Source organism: Cucurbita moschata, unplaced genomic scaffold (assembly GCF_002738365.1).
Source record: "Cucurbita moschata cultivar Rifu unplaced genomic scaffold, Cmos_1.0 Cmo_Scf00021, whole genome shotgun sequence".
Taxonomy (NCBI): domain Eukaryota; kingdom Viridiplantae; phylum Streptophyta; class Magnoliopsida; order Cucurbitales; family Cucurbitaceae; genus Cucurbita; species Cucurbita moschata.
Genome location: NW_019268537.1, coordinates 52,074 through 69,565, shown reverse-complemented (window position 1 = coordinate 69,565; position 17,492 = coordinate 52,074). Strand labels below are relative to the sequence as shown.

At 33.5% G+C, this 17,492-nt stretch overlaps 3 protein-coding genes across 5 annotated transcripts; 2 read left to right on the top strand and 1 right to left on the bottom strand.

Moving 5' to 3' along the window:
• Positions 1-22: 22 nt before the first annotated feature.
• LOC111458578 lies at positions 23-8,114 on the top strand. Of its 2 annotated transcripts, none has more exons than XM_023101327.1 (12): positions 23-297; positions 1,419-1,461; positions 2,482-2,535; positions 2,832-2,895; positions 4,157-4,213; positions 5,413-5,519; positions 5,597-5,635; positions 6,860-6,948; positions 7,049-7,127; positions 7,412-7,459; positions 7,530-7,638; positions 7,715-8,114. In XM_023101327.1, the coding sequence occupies exons 1-11, from the start codon at positions 113-115 to the stop codon at positions 7,608-7,610; spliced, it is 846 nt and encodes a 281-aa protein (XP_022957095.1). In that variant the 5' UTR covers positions 23-112; the 3' UTR covers positions 7,611-7,638; positions 7,715-8,114. The 2 variants fall into 2 exon arrangements, with proteins under 2 accessions (XP_022957095.1, XP_022957094.1); XM_023101326.1 differs by having other exon boundaries at positions 24-297; positions 7,711-8,088.
• Positions 8,056-12,615, top strand: LOC111458577 (protein trichome birefringence-like 33). Of its 2 annotated transcripts, XM_023101325.1 has the most exons (7): positions 8,056-8,075; positions 8,169-8,233; positions 9,658-9,872; positions 11,206-11,377; positions 11,459-11,658; positions 11,732-11,890; positions 12,160-12,615. In XM_023101325.1, exons 2-7 carry the CDS (start codon positions 8,222-8,224, stop codon positions 12,500-12,502), a joined length of 1,101 nt encoding a protein of 366 aa, XP_022957093.1. In that variant the 5' UTR covers positions 8,056-8,075; positions 8,169-8,221; the 3' UTR covers positions 12,503-12,615. The 2 variants fall into 2 exon arrangements, with proteins under 2 accessions (XP_022957093.1, XP_022957092.1); XM_023101324.1 differs by lacking the exons at positions 8,056-8,075; positions 8,169-8,233 and adding an exon at positions 9,022-9,435 and having other exon boundaries at positions 9,653-9,872.
• A 2,782-nt stretch (positions 12,616-15,397) lies between these two features.
• LOC111458215 (abscisic acid receptor PYL4-like) lies at positions 15,398-16,688 on the bottom strand. Its single transcript, XM_023100725.1, has one exon. The coding sequence runs from the start codon at positions 16,575-16,577 to the stop codon at positions 15,891-15,893; it is 687 nt and encodes a 228-aa protein (XP_022956493.1). The 5' UTR covers positions 16,578-16,688; the 3' UTR covers positions 15,398-15,890.
• Between the last annotated feature and the right edge of the window lie 804 nt (positions 16,689-17,492).

Sequence of the window (17,492 nt, the reverse complement as noted above, 5' to 3'; positions counted from 1 at the left end):
AGTTAAAAGGAGGAGGGCATAAAACTAGTTTGATCGTAAATAAATTTTTGAAGTCCAGAAAACTATTTAGAACGCACAACAAAACTGGCATGGGATTTTAGCGGGAGGTAAAATGATGCGCGGAATCCATTTTGTGAAATGGTCTACCATTTTCTTCATGATTCTTCTCCAAATTCCGCCCTTCCATTCGGTCTCTTCCACTTGTGAATTCAGTTTCGTTAACAATGGCAAGATGTATAACTTCAATCTGGCATCGCCTATTTCCAAATTCGCTCATGGAGTCCTCAGCGAAGACGGGTATTGTTCCTCCTCCCCTGCCTCTGGTCCGATTTTTCAGAGTCAATGTATGAAAAATTTTCAGTTTTCTCTTCTTGTGTTGCTTAATCTTGTTTGCGTTGCACTGGAAGAGTAATTTGACCTTGAATTGAAGTATGCAATCGCAATGTAGTTTTTATTGTTGTATTTGGAAGAGTTAATGGCTTCTTTGGTCTTTTGAAAATTTGATAAACACCAAGTTGGTTTTCGAAGTCGAGAACTTGTTCATTATGCTCAAGATGGTTAGAATTTGTGAAAGGATATGTACTTGCTCATACTTCTGCTTGAACAATTATTGGGTATTATATTGAGCTGGAAACTGTCGGTATTAATAGGTTGGGAGTGTTATCAGGTTATTAGTAGTGGCGTAGTTCTTAGGTCGATGGCCGTAGCCCGAAAGGCTATTGTAATATTGCAATTTCAAGAGGGCTATCTCTCTCAATCCATTCACCGTGGACTGATTCCCCTAAATTATATGCAACCCTCACACTTCCTAACTTGCTCTATTTATAACACTCCTCTACCAACTATCAAGTATTACAATTGTGGTATTAGTGATATCCTAGTAAGTTAATAACATTCCTATTTTCCTATTAATACTCTAAGAGAAGCTTGAATTATAAGGATGTGCAGAAGAGTTATGAATATTGGGAGTATGCAACATATACTTATATCTGTTCCCAAGGAGAAGTCGTGTTGGCAAAGTCATGCGGTTTCTTGGTGATACCTACTTATTGGTAACGTATTTGAACCTTTGGGTGAGCTTAATAAAAAAAACTCCTGATATCTCTGACTTGGGCGGGGCGAAAGGTTCTCCAAGATTAGTGGGGGGGATGGGGTGAAGGAAGCTATATATTAACAGAACATCAACTAAAAACTTGTTTGGAAAACACAATCTAAAAAATGCTTAAATGGTTTTCAAAATGAGCCACAAAATTGGTGCTAGACCATTGATAAAGGAAGAGTGAATGCTTGCCTTTTGAAGTGACTTCTATTTCTAGGTTTAACGTTTGAGATGTTAACTACAAGTTCTACTGTTTAATTCTTCTTCTTTTTCTTTTTCTTTTTTTCCATTTTTTTAATTTCCATTAATTTTTGTTCAGGTTTTACAGAGTAGCAGGAAATGATACTATTGTCTGGTTTCAGGTTTGGTCCGTCAGGTTTTATATTGTTTTTTCATTAATTGTCGTAAAAAAATTCTTATAAATTGTTATCCTTCATGTAGATTGAAATTTTCAATAGATATGCCATACATGCTCAATTTTTCACAGATATTTGTGTTTACTGAATAAAGATTCTTCCTTCTAGGGGCACTATCTGTTGTTTTACAATGAAAGAGATTATTCACATTCATTCATATTTCATACTTGATCCAGTGTTACAACCCTATATTTTGAGGGAGAAGGACAGACAAATAAGGAAACAAAGCTAAGAGGACAGAGGGAAAAAAATCTATCTTGAAACGATACAAATAAAGAAAGAAACAAATTTACATAGGAAGAATAAAGAGAAATGAAGGTGATCTAGGTCCACGCGGGTTTGGACTACACTTCTTAAATGGGCTTCTTGTTTGGGTTGTTTTCAACCCTATTTATGTTTTTCTTTTAATTTGCACACCTCCAGCATATTTTTTGTGTGATTAGGAGACTAGATCTTCTTTCACTTGAACTACAACTTTGCAGTTTCTTCCTGTTAGTCCGTAGCTTGTTATATACGCCTATATATTTATAATTAATTGGTATGAGAAAGATGCACTCAAGCACCCAATATATGATAATTCTAGCAGTATTCTTATAATTCTTAACATGATTTGGAAAATCTATTCAATGATTTTTACACTTTTTTGTGATTAATAATTTTTTTTTCCTCATATCACAAGCCTAAGTCCTTATATATTCTTTCATTTCTTTCTAAGAAAGCTCGGGTTCTTTTATATATATATATAGATATAGATATAGATATATATACATGTATGTATATGTATGTATATTTATGCAAACTTTTCCTTTGAGCATCAATGGTCGATATGTCTGGATCTTCTGTAAAACTCATAGAATGATTGTCGATATACAGCAGTTCCTTTTTTTTTTTTTTGTTTGGTGTTTTATGTAATAAGATCATTTACTTGTTTAACCTCACAACATCTTTTGTGCTTCTATGGAGCAGCTATGTGATGGGATGATTTTCAATCATGATCCACCTATGTGTGTTGATTGTTTGGTAAGCGTATTTCATGTTCCTTCCATGCATTATTAAAGACTTCTTTTTCATAAAAAAAAATAATAATAATAATAAGAGAGGCAGAAAGAAGCTTGGGCATAAAAGTGATTATGTTACAGATCGCTGAAGTTGTTTCTTATTCTCTGTTTAAATACGACATGTTATGTGTTTCTTATAAAAAAAAAGTGAAATTGTATCTTACAAAAATGGAGTACAAAGTTGCAGGTTTTCTTTTCTAACTTTATTCCATATATATTGACTTCCTGCTGATGAGTTTTTATTATTGTGCTTTCCAGAATTGTGGGGGACCTTCACATTGTGGGATGGGCTGTAGTGCACTTGTATCGAGCAAAATAGATGGTAAATATTTCTGCATCTCCAAAATTTAAATCTAACTTCAAAGCTTCATATGCCTGAACAAGTGAAATATAGACGTGATTTCATTAAAAAAAAAAGGTGATTAGAAAAGTGCGTTCCTTTTTAGTACAATAAATGGAGGATGGGAATTTTTAACCATTGACCTCAAAGGATGGAGTAGTTGTCTTAATTACTGAGGTATGCTCATGTTGACTAGAAACATGCATTCTTTGGGTTCATTTCTTCTTTAACTTGAAAAATCCAAGGTCTATTAATTTTAAGGCACCTTTTAGCTCCCCAACCTAAGTGGCACAAACATAAACATATGACACATACATGACTGGATGGGATTTATGATGAGTCATTTTCTAAAATTTCTACTGTAGGAACATGACAAGGTCATGTATAATTGCATTCATTTAATTAATAAGTAACTTAATGTAAATCAGTTTGACTATGAGAACAATATGTTATTGTAGGAAAGAAGAAGAACGAATTTATGGTCAAGTCCATCCTTTCCACCTTACATCTAGAATACTTGCCCNNNCCCCCCCCCCCACAACTTTCTCTATAAAGCTTTAGAATTCAACTCTTCTGGTCTCTTGGTTCTGGGGCATAACGCAAATGTCAAAAATAATAATAATATTAAAAAAATCCCGACTCCTACTTTAGACCTAGTTGATGCTGCCGTTCTACGAGTAATTCAAGACCGCAAGTCATCTCTTCCCCTTCTGCCCATACATGACGAGGATAACAAATCCCAACCCGAGTATCTTCTAGCTTCATCTCCCCTTCCCTTACTTGATTATGAGCATATGCTAGTTTTTTGTGGTCGTAAGTCTGGAGGTCAGAAAGCTATACTTGGCTAACCTCTTGTGGTGCCTTTTTCGCTTAGTTTGATTGGAAAGCAATAGCAGGATCTTCAACTGAGAAGAACGCTCAAATTTGAGAATCTTTTGCTCCTTAAGCTTCTTGGTATATTAAGTCTAGTTATTCTCTTGTAATTACTTTATGACCACTACACATATCAATTGGGGGGCTTTTACTAATGCAAAGTATAATAAGAGCTTTAGGAGGTTTTCTTAACAATGATGGAATAACTCTTGGTATTTTGGGAGAGAGTTGTAAATTCAGAAACAATAAGCTTCGTGCCTTCTACTTTTTGTTCAGAAGGAAAAGTAGGACTTCATGCATCTTGAAATGTTATTTGTCGTTTGAAGAGAATTTACATAGCTCTCAAACTAGATCTGTGGTATAAATGCAGGCTATGATGTATGCACAACCATTGGTCTTGTGCCAAGCACGAATATTAGCATCATTGGTAAGTGCTATTTTGTACTTCTTTACAGTCATTGTTGTTGCTCTTTTTAAAAAATTAAATTTTTTAATATATATTAACCTTTTTTGTCAGTTTCTTTTTATAACTATTCACATTTTATTTTGGACCCTGTAACAGCATGTAACACAAATATCTTAGTTACAAATCCGTTTGTTATATTGTTCTCATAATCTTACAATCTTTATTTTAGTGTTCTCCTGTACACCTATGCATATAACTTTACTGAATAACGAACATCACTGTGTTTCTTTCATGCCATTGTTAAATTACTTGGTATTGGAGCCTAGAGTTTCTTGAGGCTGTTAAGACCTTTATAGTCCAAGTGGGGTCAGGGTTACAAAGTTGGGTAATCACTGTGGAGTGATGGTTTACTAACTCCACCTAGCACTACATCTTAGAAGTTAGGACATTGCTGCTGTTGATGGAATTTGATGTGTATGCGCTTCACTTCATGCAATATCGATGCCTCTCATGTGCTGGTGTGCTGTGGCGCTTGAGCTATTGTTCGGGAATTGGTTGACTGCTCTTAACCTGTCTCCTTAGTGCTCCATGTATATGCTCAATTCGATAAGAATATGTTTGGGTGGGGAACTGTTTTTGAAGATGGTTAGGGTTTCTGATCCTCAATTTGGTCCAGTTTTGTGTTTTTGCCATTTCATTTTTGCCTCTATTCTACTTTGGTTTTGCATATTTAAATTGGTTTGTTCACAAGTTATAAGTTAAATGTTTCAAATTACTGGAATGAGGTGCAACAATTTGTCTTTATGTACAAAATATTGATATGTGTGATTGATATTTTTGCCTTTATGGTAATTTGTATTTTTTATTTATATATTTGAATTTTAGATTTTTTTGTACACCCATCTAGTGAATGAAGAAAATCGTTGTGTATTTTCTCTCAAACCTCTTTCAAACTTTAGACCTTCTCAATTGGCTGGACCTTTGGTTGGGCCTATGGTAGTTCTCTTTGTTCAAATTTTAATCTCCACCCTCAACTCATCTCTGCATGATCGAAGATAAAGAACCAGCTTTTGTTTGACTTTAGAAGCTCAACTTGAATACTGAGTATATGTTCGTTTTACGTGTGTGTGCATTATTTCAATTTCATGACCATAGGTTGTAGTTGTTGCCATTGTTCTTACTTCACGACGAGTATATTAATGGTTTGTCTTATGTGGCAGATATTAAAAATCCTCACAGAGGTGTCACCGTTAAGATGTCAAACAATGGCACTAAGGTCAAGTGCTCACTTTCCGTGTCTGTGTTTTGTACGACAGATGGTATTCAGGTGGGTTTTGTTCCGTAATTTTTTTAAATGTAATAAAAATAGACTAAAATTTTCTGATTTAGCTTTCTGTTTTCCAGGCGCCTCAAATTTTGGAACAGATAGGGCATTGCGAGTATGTGAGTGCCTTGACTTTTCAACAACCTCTCTCTTCTTTGCTTTTTTCCCCCCGGAAATAATTACTCTTTAGGTTCTATCATTAAATGTTTTTTCTTTTGTGCGTCACTCCGACGCTTTTGTCTTTTTTGAGAAGCCATTTTACTCCACCTTTTATCCCAGGTCTTGATCGACATACTAACATTATGTGAACAACATTAGAATCTTGATATTGAAACTTACAATACCTCGGTCTATTCTCTCTCTCTCTCTCTCTCTCTCTTTGAGGTCATATCTTAGTCTATTCACCTGCATTTTTATTTTAATTATCCAGTCACTTTTTGTAAGATTTTCAAGATTATTACTTTCTGATTTGGACTCAAAATTTAATTATTTTTATATGATTCAAAAACTTGTACGGAGTTTTTGAAAATAAACACAAACAAGAGAGAATAAGACATATTCCCAAGAACCAATAGGAGACAGAAAACCAAAATAGCCTTTGGATAAGTAGTTCATCTTGATATAAAGAAATATGTCCTGGCTTTGTACACAGCCTTTTAGAGTGCTGAAAATTGGACTGATCAGATTACTTGACAATTTAGATTGGAGTTGTTTCTTATTAGCCACTCTAGGGGGGCGATCTTTCCCTTATGCTCCTTTATAGGTTTGGCATGAGTGGCCGCACATGAGAGCTGGTTTGTTAGCTTTCTCCGTGTAACTTCTATCTTCCACAACTGTTACACCTTTGATGTCTCCGTGATAAGATGTCAATTGTTTTCTGATGTATTCTTATCCTTTTTGTGGAATTCAAATACTCACAGTCATAACTGCTCCTATAGAATTTCACCTTGAAAACATAGCATAACACCATGGCATGGCTTTAGCTGTTACTGATTCCATCTTGAAAACTCAGCATAATTTCATCATTTGGGTTTAACTTTAATGGTTAAATTTGAAGCTTCTATGATTAATCTTTGCTTAAAATTTTGGATGCATTGGAAGTTGTTTGGGTTTCTTGTCAAATCATGCGGAGGTTTGAAAAATTGTTGGTGATCATTTTCATAATATCTTAATCTCGTGGAGAATTTGCTTGAAGGACTTTCAGATGTCTGTTAATTAAAACGTGTTATCTATCATGTAAATACTTTTTTTTTTTAAATGCAGCGTTTAGAGTTTGGTTAATTTTGTAAATACCATATTTTTTAGTATCGCTTGTGATCTATGAAGCTTTGCTTTAAAAACAGACTACATCCTTGAGGCATCCTTCTGGTTGTGCAAAGATTGTACATGTCGATAGAAGAGGCTGGGGCTTCTTCGGGACCTTTATAACTATGTATGTCAGTCTGTTTTAGAGCATGTTGAAAGTTACTTTCTATATGTCAATCGGCTAATTATGGATCTTTGTTTTTGTAATTAATTACTTGGGTGTGCAGCATTTTATGCCTTTTTGGAGGATATCTTTTGGCCGGGATAGTCTATCGATATTCTGTTCTCAATGTTCGTGGTGTTGATGTACGTATTCTTACTTTACTTAATAAATAGCTGCAGTGTATACTACCACAAACAAATAGATGCTTGTAGCGCATTAATATTAGAATATGAATCAAGAAAGTGCCTCTACTTCTATAAGTGAATGGGTTTATGCTTCTTTCTCATTATGCTCTAATGCTCTAATGCTAGAAAGTTTTATCTTTTATAGAACATTTTTGATGTTCTTTTTGTTTTTTGGCGCTGTTCATATCTCTACCACCGTTCTGATATATCCTTGCTCTCCACACTCCGTTTTTTTTTTTCAGGTTATTCCCAACCTGGAATTCTGGCTTAGCTTACCACATAAAGTTCAGGTATAGTTAATACTGTTTTTTCTCTGCTTGTATCTCTTTCATCTGCTGTTAACTGAATATCACATTGCAGAGTTTCTTTGCATCTCTGGTCCGAAAATTTAAGGGACCATCTCGAGGTCATCGAGATACTTATTCTCCTGTGAACTTCTGATAGTATGCATTTTTGCTCCAAATTCCTGGTGAGATTTCTTGTTTTGGTTGCACTTTTACCATAAACATTCTGCTGATCAAATTCTAATGGTTCTGTTCAGTTAGGCAATACACAGCCAGAAGGTGATCCTGAAATTGCATCAGCAACCTTATTAACGCTGCTATAGAGCTGCATCTTGTACTTGGTGTATTCAAAACATAGGTTAGAGAGAGAGAGAGAGAGAGAGAGAGAGAGCACCTGTAGGCAATAGTCCAGTCTGCTACCAGAGAAGTATGCTTCATTTTTTGTACATTCTTTTGGCAGTAATCTCCTGAAAAATAAGTGCATAAGGTTCTGAGAGAGATAGACAGAAGGAGATCTTGATTGGAATGTGAAACTTTTATAGAAATTGGGAGTAGGAGAAGGAATTACGACATGGCTCTTAATTTAATAACCTGGAACTGACAATTTGGGATCCTGATTGAGGTATTATTTTCTTGAAAATGAGGATTTTACAAAGTAGAAACTGTTCTAATTTTGATTTTGATTGTGATTCTTGATAACTCAATTCTCTGTTAGATCTTTCCAGTAAACGATTGCAACAAAGGCAGCCTCTGGAGCAGGACACAGTGATGCAACCTTCAGTTAAGAAATTTTCAACCCAATTGAAAATTTTGAAACGATCGGAAAAAATTGAAACCACCCGAATCATAGACTTTTGTGATAATAATTGATGTCGACTGAGAATGAATTAATTATAGTGGCCCTGCTAACTAAGTCGAGTCATTTTTTAATTAGTCCCAATTGGGTATTACTTTTGGATCTGAGGACATAGATAATAGGTATAAAATAGTAGCTAAACCACCTCCATTGAGCTGGAAATTTTACCAAATGAGCATCATTGTTGTACCTAAAACTTGTTTTTATTCTAGAGAGAGAAAGAGATTGATAATAATTTTAAACCAATAATTTGGAAAAAAATGAATTTATGTCTTACCTTAGAAGCAAAGCTACAAAACACTCCCTCTCTTCTAAGCCATCATTCACCCACTACTCTTCCTCATCACTCCTTCCTCTTTCTTCACTCTTTTTCTTTTCTTTTTTTTTTTTCCTTTCCTTTTTTTGTCCAACAAAAATATATATATCTATATATATATACACACATTGGGTCGATCTAATAGGAATATAATTTAATAATTAAGATATCTACTTAGTTTTAGATAAAAGTTCAAATTCTTACCTTATAATTTAAATTCATATCGTTAATAGGAACATAACACAGTTGATTAAGATCAGATATGCAAATCTTCACTTTCACATTATTGAACGAGAAAAACCCAAATGAAAAAAACCCAACAAAATCTATATATATATCATTTTCAAATAAAATGACCATACTCTAAACCCTCCCTCACCTCGATGCTAACTTCTCAACTATTTACCAACATGCCCTTTTAAATTGTTTCTAAAATTTATTTAATTACTAATATTCTATTGCTCTAAGAGGCAAATAATTAATTAATTTAATTTAGAGAATACAAAGTGTGGATGATGAACCAAAAATTGATGTGCACCATATATTAATAGCATCTATGTTTTTGTCTGTGTCATTAAAAATTCTAATTTTGCCTCTCTGAAATGAAGCCTCCTTCTCCCAACTCCTCCTCCTCCTCCTCCTCCTCCTCCTCCCCCTCCCTCCCCAGAAAGCCTCGCTTCTCCCCTTACCTCTTCACTCTCTTGGTCTTCATCTTCTTCGTCGCCGTCCTCTACGGCGAAGACCTCGCCTGCATCTTCAGCCAGCAGCTCCAACTCAACCTCGCCCCCGCCCGCCCCTCCCCTGCCACCCGTGAGTTCAATTCCCATTACTTTTTTTATGATGACTTACGAGTTTAAAAGCTTTTAAATCTAGTCCTTTATAATGTCGTTTATACAAATTTCTTAACTTAGATATTTTTCATAATTTAACATGGTAATATCATTATTATTATTATTTGTTTAATTTAGTGGTGAAATTGGAATTTGTTTGATTTATTTATTTCTATATAATTATTTTTGGGGGTTAGAGAAGAAGTGGGAGAAATTGCCATTTGCAATAGGGAAACTGAAGGAGGAGGGGTGTGACGTGTTCAGTGGGAGGTGGGTTAGAGACGAGGTGACTCGGCCGCTATATGATGAGTCAGACTGTCCGTACATACAGCCGCAGCTGACGTGTCAGGAACACGGCCGGCCGGACCGGAGTTATCAGTATTGGCGGTGGCAGCCCCACGGCTGCGATCTTCCCAGGTCTCTCTCTCTCTCTGTTTTCTTACATTTTTCAGTTTTTTTTTTTNTTTTTTTTTTTTTTTTTGTCACCTTTAATTTTGCACGAGCTTGGATGAAATAGTTCTTTAATTTTAACTTAATTTAAATATATCAACATGTAAATACTACCCAAAAAAAAAAAGCAACAAATATTTAAAATAAAATTGATTTTTAAAATTTTAAATAGGTCTAATAGGTAGAGATGTTATAGAACGTGGCAGGGACCGAAAGCCTTCCTCATCCCGACCTTTTATTTCAATTTTCATTTTCACGAAAATTTTCATTTATTTTTGCAAAGATTTCGGGTAAATTTCTTGTTTAAGTCAAAGAACTTTCTAACTTTTTATTTAATAGATCTTTTGCATATTAATTTTTAAAAAAATTAATTGATAAATTTATATTTATGTCTAAATAAAATTTTTAATTTTTAATTTTGTGTCTATTACAATATAAAATTTTTTTAAAAAAAATTAAATAGGTTAAAGGCCTACCATATATTAAATACAAATTTAGTGATTTATTAGATACCATATAAAAATATAAAAATTATTAAACGATTCAAGAAAATTACACAGATTTAAAAAATTAAAATTTAAAATTGTAATTTGACGTAAAAAAGAATTTAAAAAAATGTGAAGGCTGAAATTATAGGTAGGAGCTAAAATTATTATTTTATTTTTAAATATAAAATTCATGTATAAACTAAATATTTAAAAGTCGAGAGATTATAATAAATTATTACTTAATTAGGATAAAATGGGGGGTGGGAGTGGAATAAAAAATAGTTAGAGGATTAAAATATAAATTATAGAAATGAAAGGACCAAACGAATATTGGTTCTTCAAAGACAGCGATTTTTTACCAACTAAAATTAAATTATTAGTTTCATTTTTTAAATTAAAAAATATATATATATATATATATATATATATATTTTTTTTTTTTTTTTTTTTTAATTATTTCCGTATTTTCAAACGATTTGGTAAAATTATTAAACAAATAGAATGTGATTTAGAAAAAAAGAAAAAAATAGAACGAAACGACAGCGTATGGAAGCATTAGAATTAAGGATGGAATCCGAACTGGCAGTCCAATGGTCAAGCGTGTGACGTGGCAGAATCAAGTTGAAGAATTTTGTGGATATTTTTTTAAATATGTGGATTTAAATGATTTATAAAATTATAAATTATATTAAATTTTAAATTTTAGGTTTCAAAATTTTAAATTTTTATTTAATACGTCATTTTAAGTCCTTAAAATAATAAACATTTTTAAAAAAATATATATTTAAAAATTTATTTTTTGATACGTGAAGTTTCAATGCGAGCCTGATGCTAGAAACCCTAAGGGGAAAGAGGATGATGTTCGTTGGAGATTCTCTGAATCGGGGTCAATATGTTTCAATGATCTGTCTCCTTCACTCTCTAATTCCCGATGAAGAGAAATCCATGGAGACATTCGATTCGCTCACCGTTTTCACCGCAAAGGTTCATAGTTTGTTATTTCTCATTTTCTGTTTCTCATGTTCTAGTGATTGAGAATCTGATTGATATTGAAAACTAACATAGGAGTACAATGCAACGATTGAGTTCTATTGGGCACCATTTCTTCTGGAATCGAACTCGGATAACGCGGTGATCCATCGGATTTCAGATCGGATAGTGAGAAGAGGCTCCATTAATAAGCATGGAAGGAAATGGAAGGGGGTCGATATTATGGTTTTCAATACTTACCTTTGGTGGATGACCGGCTTGAACATGAAAATCCTGTAAGAATTACAATTTTAGTCTTTATTTATTTTTTGTATGCATGAACGTGATAAGGAATGAATTAATTTGTAGGCAAGGATCGTTCGAGGACGAAGTACAAGACATAGTAGAGCTCTCAACCGAAGATGCTTATCGTATGGCTATGAAGAGCATGTTGAGATGGGTTAGGAAGAATATGAACCCTAAAAAAACTAGGGTTTTCTTCACTAGCATGTCCCCCTCTCATGGAAAGTAGGTCATCTCTCTTTTTCTCTCTTTCTTTCGAATCGAGCATTATTTGAAAGATTCGGACGTTCGATTTTACATAGTTAGATACGGGAGCTAAAAATAGAGATCTAACCTAAAACAAACTGAGCTCTTCGTATTTCGTTTTTGCTTTGTTTCTGATTTGATGTATTAGAGGTGCATTAAAAACGATAATTTTACTATTTCATCCGATTTTTAGAAAGGAGTAGCTATAGTGGATCAGTCACGTTGAATCTTTTTTATTGACTCTATAGGAGCATTGATTGGGGCGGTGAAGAAGGTGGGAACTGCTACAACCAAACAACTCTAATCCAAGATCCAAACTATTGGGGTTCTGACTCGAGAAAAAGTATAATGGAAGTGATTGGAGATGTGTTCGGGCAGTCAAAGTTTCCAATCACATTTCTCAACATCACACAGCTCTCGAGCTATCGCAGGGATGCCCATACGTCGATTTACAAGAAGCAATGGACCCCGTTAACGTCAGAGCAGCTAGCAAACCCGGTCAGCTATGCGGATTGCGTCCATTGGTGCATGCCTGGCCTCCAAGATACTTGGAATGAGCTTCTTTTTACCAAACTTTTCTATCCTTACTAATGGTTGTTAATTTTTTTTTTTTTTTCGGGAAAGAAGTTTTGTATTAAACATTCGATAATTTGAAATGTTTGATAATTCAAAAATGTAAAAAATATGAATTAATTATTTTTTCATTCCATTAGCCAAATAAACAATCATTAATCTTCATAAATTTATATAAATGTTATAACTTTAATTGTGGGAAAGTTTATACTTGAAATTGTAAATATTATTTATTGCTAAAATTATTAGTGAATGAAAATTAAAAAATAATAAAAATAAAAAATAAAATGGAATTTTGATTAAATTGGCCGTCGCATTAATTATAGCAAAGCCTTTTCAGACACGTCTCTTTCCACTGGGTTTTTGTCAAAATGAAGATCTGCAACAAATTTTCATGGGGGGATTTCGATGTAAAATATTATTTAAAAGAAAAAAATTAACATTTTCTTTCTTTTTTATTATTATTATTATTATTATTATTATATTTTTTGTGGTAGAATGGGTTTGTTACTTTTGTGTTTTTTTTCCCCAAAATTTTAAAATATTTAAATGAATTTTTCATTTTTTAAAAAATCTATATTTCAACTTCCACAATAAATTATTTAATGAATGAATAAAGTTGTATAAAAAGCAGTCATATATTTATTGATATAAACATGTCAATATAAAAATAGTTCCAAATCATTAAATTATTAAGGTATATGTTAGGTTGGGGGGCTCCACTATATATATATATATATATATTATATTATGCTTTTTAGGTGCAAAAGGAAATTTTTTTTTAATTAATTAAATAAAAACTTTATAAAACCATATTAATAGTTCCCATTTATTTTTTTAATTTATTTTAAGGCACATTTAAATGATAATGTGTTGTTTTTTAATATTTAATGTCATAATTCTTTTTTTAAAAAAATTAATTTATTTAGAATATGGTTTTTTCTATCCCCAAATTTAGTCAAATTTTCAAATTGGTTTTCAAATGTGAACTGAATATTTGATGGAAATAATAATGCGAGGAAAATTTTATTTGTGTTAATTGTTCTCACAGTTTTAAAACGCGTCTGCTAGAGAGAGATTTTCAAACCCTTGTAAAGAATGCTTAATTCTCCTCTTCAACCGGTGTAGGATCTCACCGAACAAAATATGCTAAAATAATTAATGTTAATATGTGGAAATAGTCTTCGCTTTTAAAAGTAACTTGAGACGAGTAGGCAACATGGTCATGTTGTCGGGGATGCAATGGAATATCAGAGTCAATGTGTGTCAAATCTATATTTCAAATATTGGTATGAATCTTGAACACGGAGCATTATATATTTGCTCTTGATCAAGTGATTGGAAGTGAAGTTAGACCTAGCTCATTTGCCGGGGGCTTGGTGTAACAGCCCAAGCCCATCTATTATCTTCTTTGGGCTTTCTTTTTTGGACTTCACCTCAAGATTTTTAAAACGTGACTATTAGGGGAAGTATTCACGCCCTTATATAGAATGCTTCGTTCTCATCTCCAACCGATATAGAATCTCACAATCTATTCCCCTTTTGGGCCTAGTGTTCTTGGCACTTGTTCCCTTATCCAATCTATATGGGATCTCACAATAGTGGTGAAGTATTTTTCATATAAAATGTTTATGATATATATACCGTAGTGACTTTAGATTAAGTAGAAATTTAGGGTCGTTATAAATGATATCAGAGCCAATTTACCAGGGAGAACACTAAGACCCAAAGGGGTAGACATCGAGTGGTGTCTCAGCAAGGACGCTAGGCTCTAGAGGGGGTTAAATTGTATAACAGCCTAGATCTACCGCTAGCAGATATTGTCCTCTTAAAATTTTTCCTTTTAGGTTTCGGGTTGTTACACTACCGTGTCTTCCAAAGAACTATTTGCATTAGGGACGGAGATATAAAAACATATCATCTTTTGTACAATTGAAGATAAAATATTTAGAGAGAGAAAGAGGAAATTAAATGAGTTGATTTGATCTCTCTCCCAAAAGTAAACAAAAGAGGGAAGGAAAGAATTTAATCTATTTATTAGAAGAAGAAGAAAAATAGAAAAATAAATAAATAAAAGGTGTCTTTATATGGGCAAGTTGTCCAAGCAAGTTGCAATGTTTTCAAAATTTGAAAAGGGAAAAAAAAATAATTAAATTGCCAAAAATCACTCAAATTGAGAATATTTAATAAAAAAGATAATAAAAATAGAGGCAAGTTGCAATGGCCCCTCATGTTTTTCCACAGCCCCAAGTTGGTAGTATTAATGAAAAGCATGCCCTCTTCTACTCTTCTTCTGCCCACTTGCATTGCTGCAGCTGTTTGATTCCTCCAATCCTTTTTTTTTTCCCTATTTTAATTCCAATTTGTAAATAATATTCAAAACTATTTCGTTTATTAAACTAACCAATCAAATCCCCCTCCCCCTTTACTCAACTATTCACCCTTTAATCAAATCTTTTAATAATTGTACTTTATATTCCTAAGAGGAACTTTGAATTTTTGCTACATTTTATAAACTTTTGCAAGAAACCATGGAAAAAGAGGATTTATTAAAGGACTTTAAAATGTTGGTTAACTGTACTACCCAAACTAGCCAGACATGACATTATTTCTTTTTTACATTAATTTAAAACAAAAAAATCAGCATATTCTTCTCTAACAAATTTGGAGAATAATTACATTTGACTCAAACTCGAATACGAGAGACACGTTTTGTGTTAATTTTTTTAATAATCTAAATTTGTAGAACTACTTTAATTTAAGAAGGATTGGTTATTTTGATATTTCATCTAACACAATAGTTCTTTGAAATCCTAACAAAATCTTGGAACCAGATGTGTATACATATGAAAAAAAAAAGATGAACAAAGGAAGGAGAGAGGATCAAAAGAAACGAAAACGAAGAGACATGCATGAGGAAAATAGAAAGGATTTACGTACCAAACGAGTAAATTAATTACACTATTTAATTAACAAACAGGAACATCTACAAGACGAACAAGAACAGTTGACAATCAAAACTGGCCGCGGATCGGATTCAAGCCAACTTCAGAAGAAAGAGAGAGAATTCTCTCTCTATACATAGATAAACGAACGAAATAAGGAGGAACAGATTTATACATACAACAATTGGAGAACAAGAAAAAGTAGTATGATGCCAATTTCGATCGGGTGAACGAATCTCCTTCATCAAACCATCGCGCACAATCTGCTGAGATTGGTTTCAGAAGGAAAAAAAAAACACCTAAAATATGAAGAAAAATAGAGAGGAAAAAGGATGCAAATCATGATTCTATGTGTTAAATGATCAACAGTGCGAGTAAATCCACTTCCACACCTGTATCACACAAAAAAAAAAAAAAAAAAAAAAGGAGAAGGAAAGATGAAGAAATGGATGGAAATTAATTTAGGAAGTTTTGGCCATGTTTTCAGCGATTTGTGCAAGGGATTGAAGGTTGCACCGTACGATCGTATCAACGAACACGCACGTTTCTTCTTTAGTATTGCCTTGCGGTACATCAACTGCATAAGATTCTACCACAACCGTCGACGATCTCGATCCGTTTGCACTTGATGACGATGTCGATGGAATCGCGTGCAGTGAGGTAACGGATCGGTAGTTTCGCAGGCGGTGGTCCCCGCCTACGACGCGAAAACTAAACACGTGCCTCTCGTCGTCGAGAATCTCGAGGCGCTCGGTGCTCGAGGCGGCGGGAAGGCCGGAGATGACCTGGACCTGCCGGAGAGTGCCGACAGTACCGTCGCCGTCAATCACATGACAGCTTTTGAGAAAGTGCTTGTACGCCTGCGGATTATCGAACCGCCTCACCACGGACCACACCGTCGAGACCGGAGCGTCGATAATCTGGATCACAGCGGAACAGCACTGTTCCGGTCCGACGTCGTGCGCGTGATGCCGCGCAACCGCATCTGGCACCGGCATCGGCGCCGCGTCCGTCAGTGAGATGCTGCTGCTCCTTTTCTCCCGCTCCACCGCCACCGCGCTTCTGTGACAGTTCATAATCGTTGAGGCGACGCCACCGCCTGGATTGCTGCTAGGATTGATTCGATGAAGTTGAATAGAAGAAGGCATTCTCCAAAAATCTCTCTATCTCTCTGTTGCCCTTTTTCTCTCTCTAAAAACCAGTGATTGTTTTGTTTATTACCGAGAAAGTTAGGGCTGAGTTAAGAAGACGAATAGATGATCGCAAAATGGGCATTTTCCGATATATATAATACGAAGAGAGAGGAGAGAGAAAGAGAGATTCTTTTCTTTAGAAGATTTTTTTTTTTCTTTTTTAATATAAAATTTTATTTTATTATTTGATCCTAAAGCTTACGCCGGACTTGCAAGTGGATCATCAACTTGCAATCGCCTTTGGAATTGGTTACAGACTATCCACCCTTTGCTTTTAACTTAAATTACAAATTCGCCATTTCAATTTTTTTATTGGATTAATATTATTATAAATAAATAAAAAACATGGTACTCTTTCTAAAAAAAATACACATCATTTGTTTTAAAAAAATATTTATTGTTAGTAATATATTAAAAATACTCACCAAATCATCCTTTTATCTTTTAAAAAAAATTCGACATCTTATAGATTGTATTCATTTTTTTTTTAATGTAGTTTATGAAAATTCATAACTATTTTTTTTAACTCTTTTACATTTTTATTTTATTAAAAAAATAAAATATTTAAATCTAGCTAATAAAATTCAAGAAAATAAGAAATATTAATACACAAAAGGTAATATTTTTTAGTATAAAAATGCTTATAGCTAGCAATAATTTTGGAATTTCATCCATTATTTAATTATAGAAAATTTCATTTTATGAGATTTGGATTTCATTTTTTGGGAATAAATTAATATCTTAAAAATGTCGGCGTCTTGATTCAAGTGATGAATGGTCTATTTTTTAATACGGAAATTTAAATTTATATTTCCATTTGTTTGAGTAGATTTATTTTTTTCCCGTTGAAAAGGGAAATAAAATATAGCA

Bases quoted from the DNA above. Each gene is read 5' to 3' on its own strand.
- LOC111458578 (XM_023101327.1), top strand. From the start codon at position 113: ATGATGCGCGGAATCCATTTTGTGAAATGGTCTACCATTTTCTTCATG. The intron at 4,214-5,412 runs GTAAGTGCTATT...CTTATGTGGCAG, and splicing joins CACGAATATTAGCATCATTG to ATATTAAAAATCCTCACAGA. The intron at 7,128-7,411 runs GTACGTATTCTT...TTTTTTTTTCAG, and splicing joins TCAATGTTCGTGGTGTTGAT to GTTATTCCCAACCTGGAATT.
- LOC111458577 (XM_023101324.1), top strand. From the start codon at position 9,228: ATGAAGCCTCCTTCTCCCAACTCCTCCTCCTCCTCCTCCTCCTCCTCC. The intron at 11,659-11,731 runs GTAAGAATTACA...ATTAATTTGTAG, and splicing joins GGCTTGAACATGAAAATCCT to GCAAGGATCGTTCGAGGACG. The intron at 11,891-12,159 runs GTAGGTCATCTC...TTGACTCTATAG, and splicing joins ATGTCCCCCTCTCATGGAAA to GAGCATTGATTGGGGCGGTG.
- LOC111458215 (XM_023100725.1), bottom strand. From the start codon at position 16,577: ATGCCTTCTTCTATTCAACTTCATCGAATCAATCCTAGCAGCAATCCA.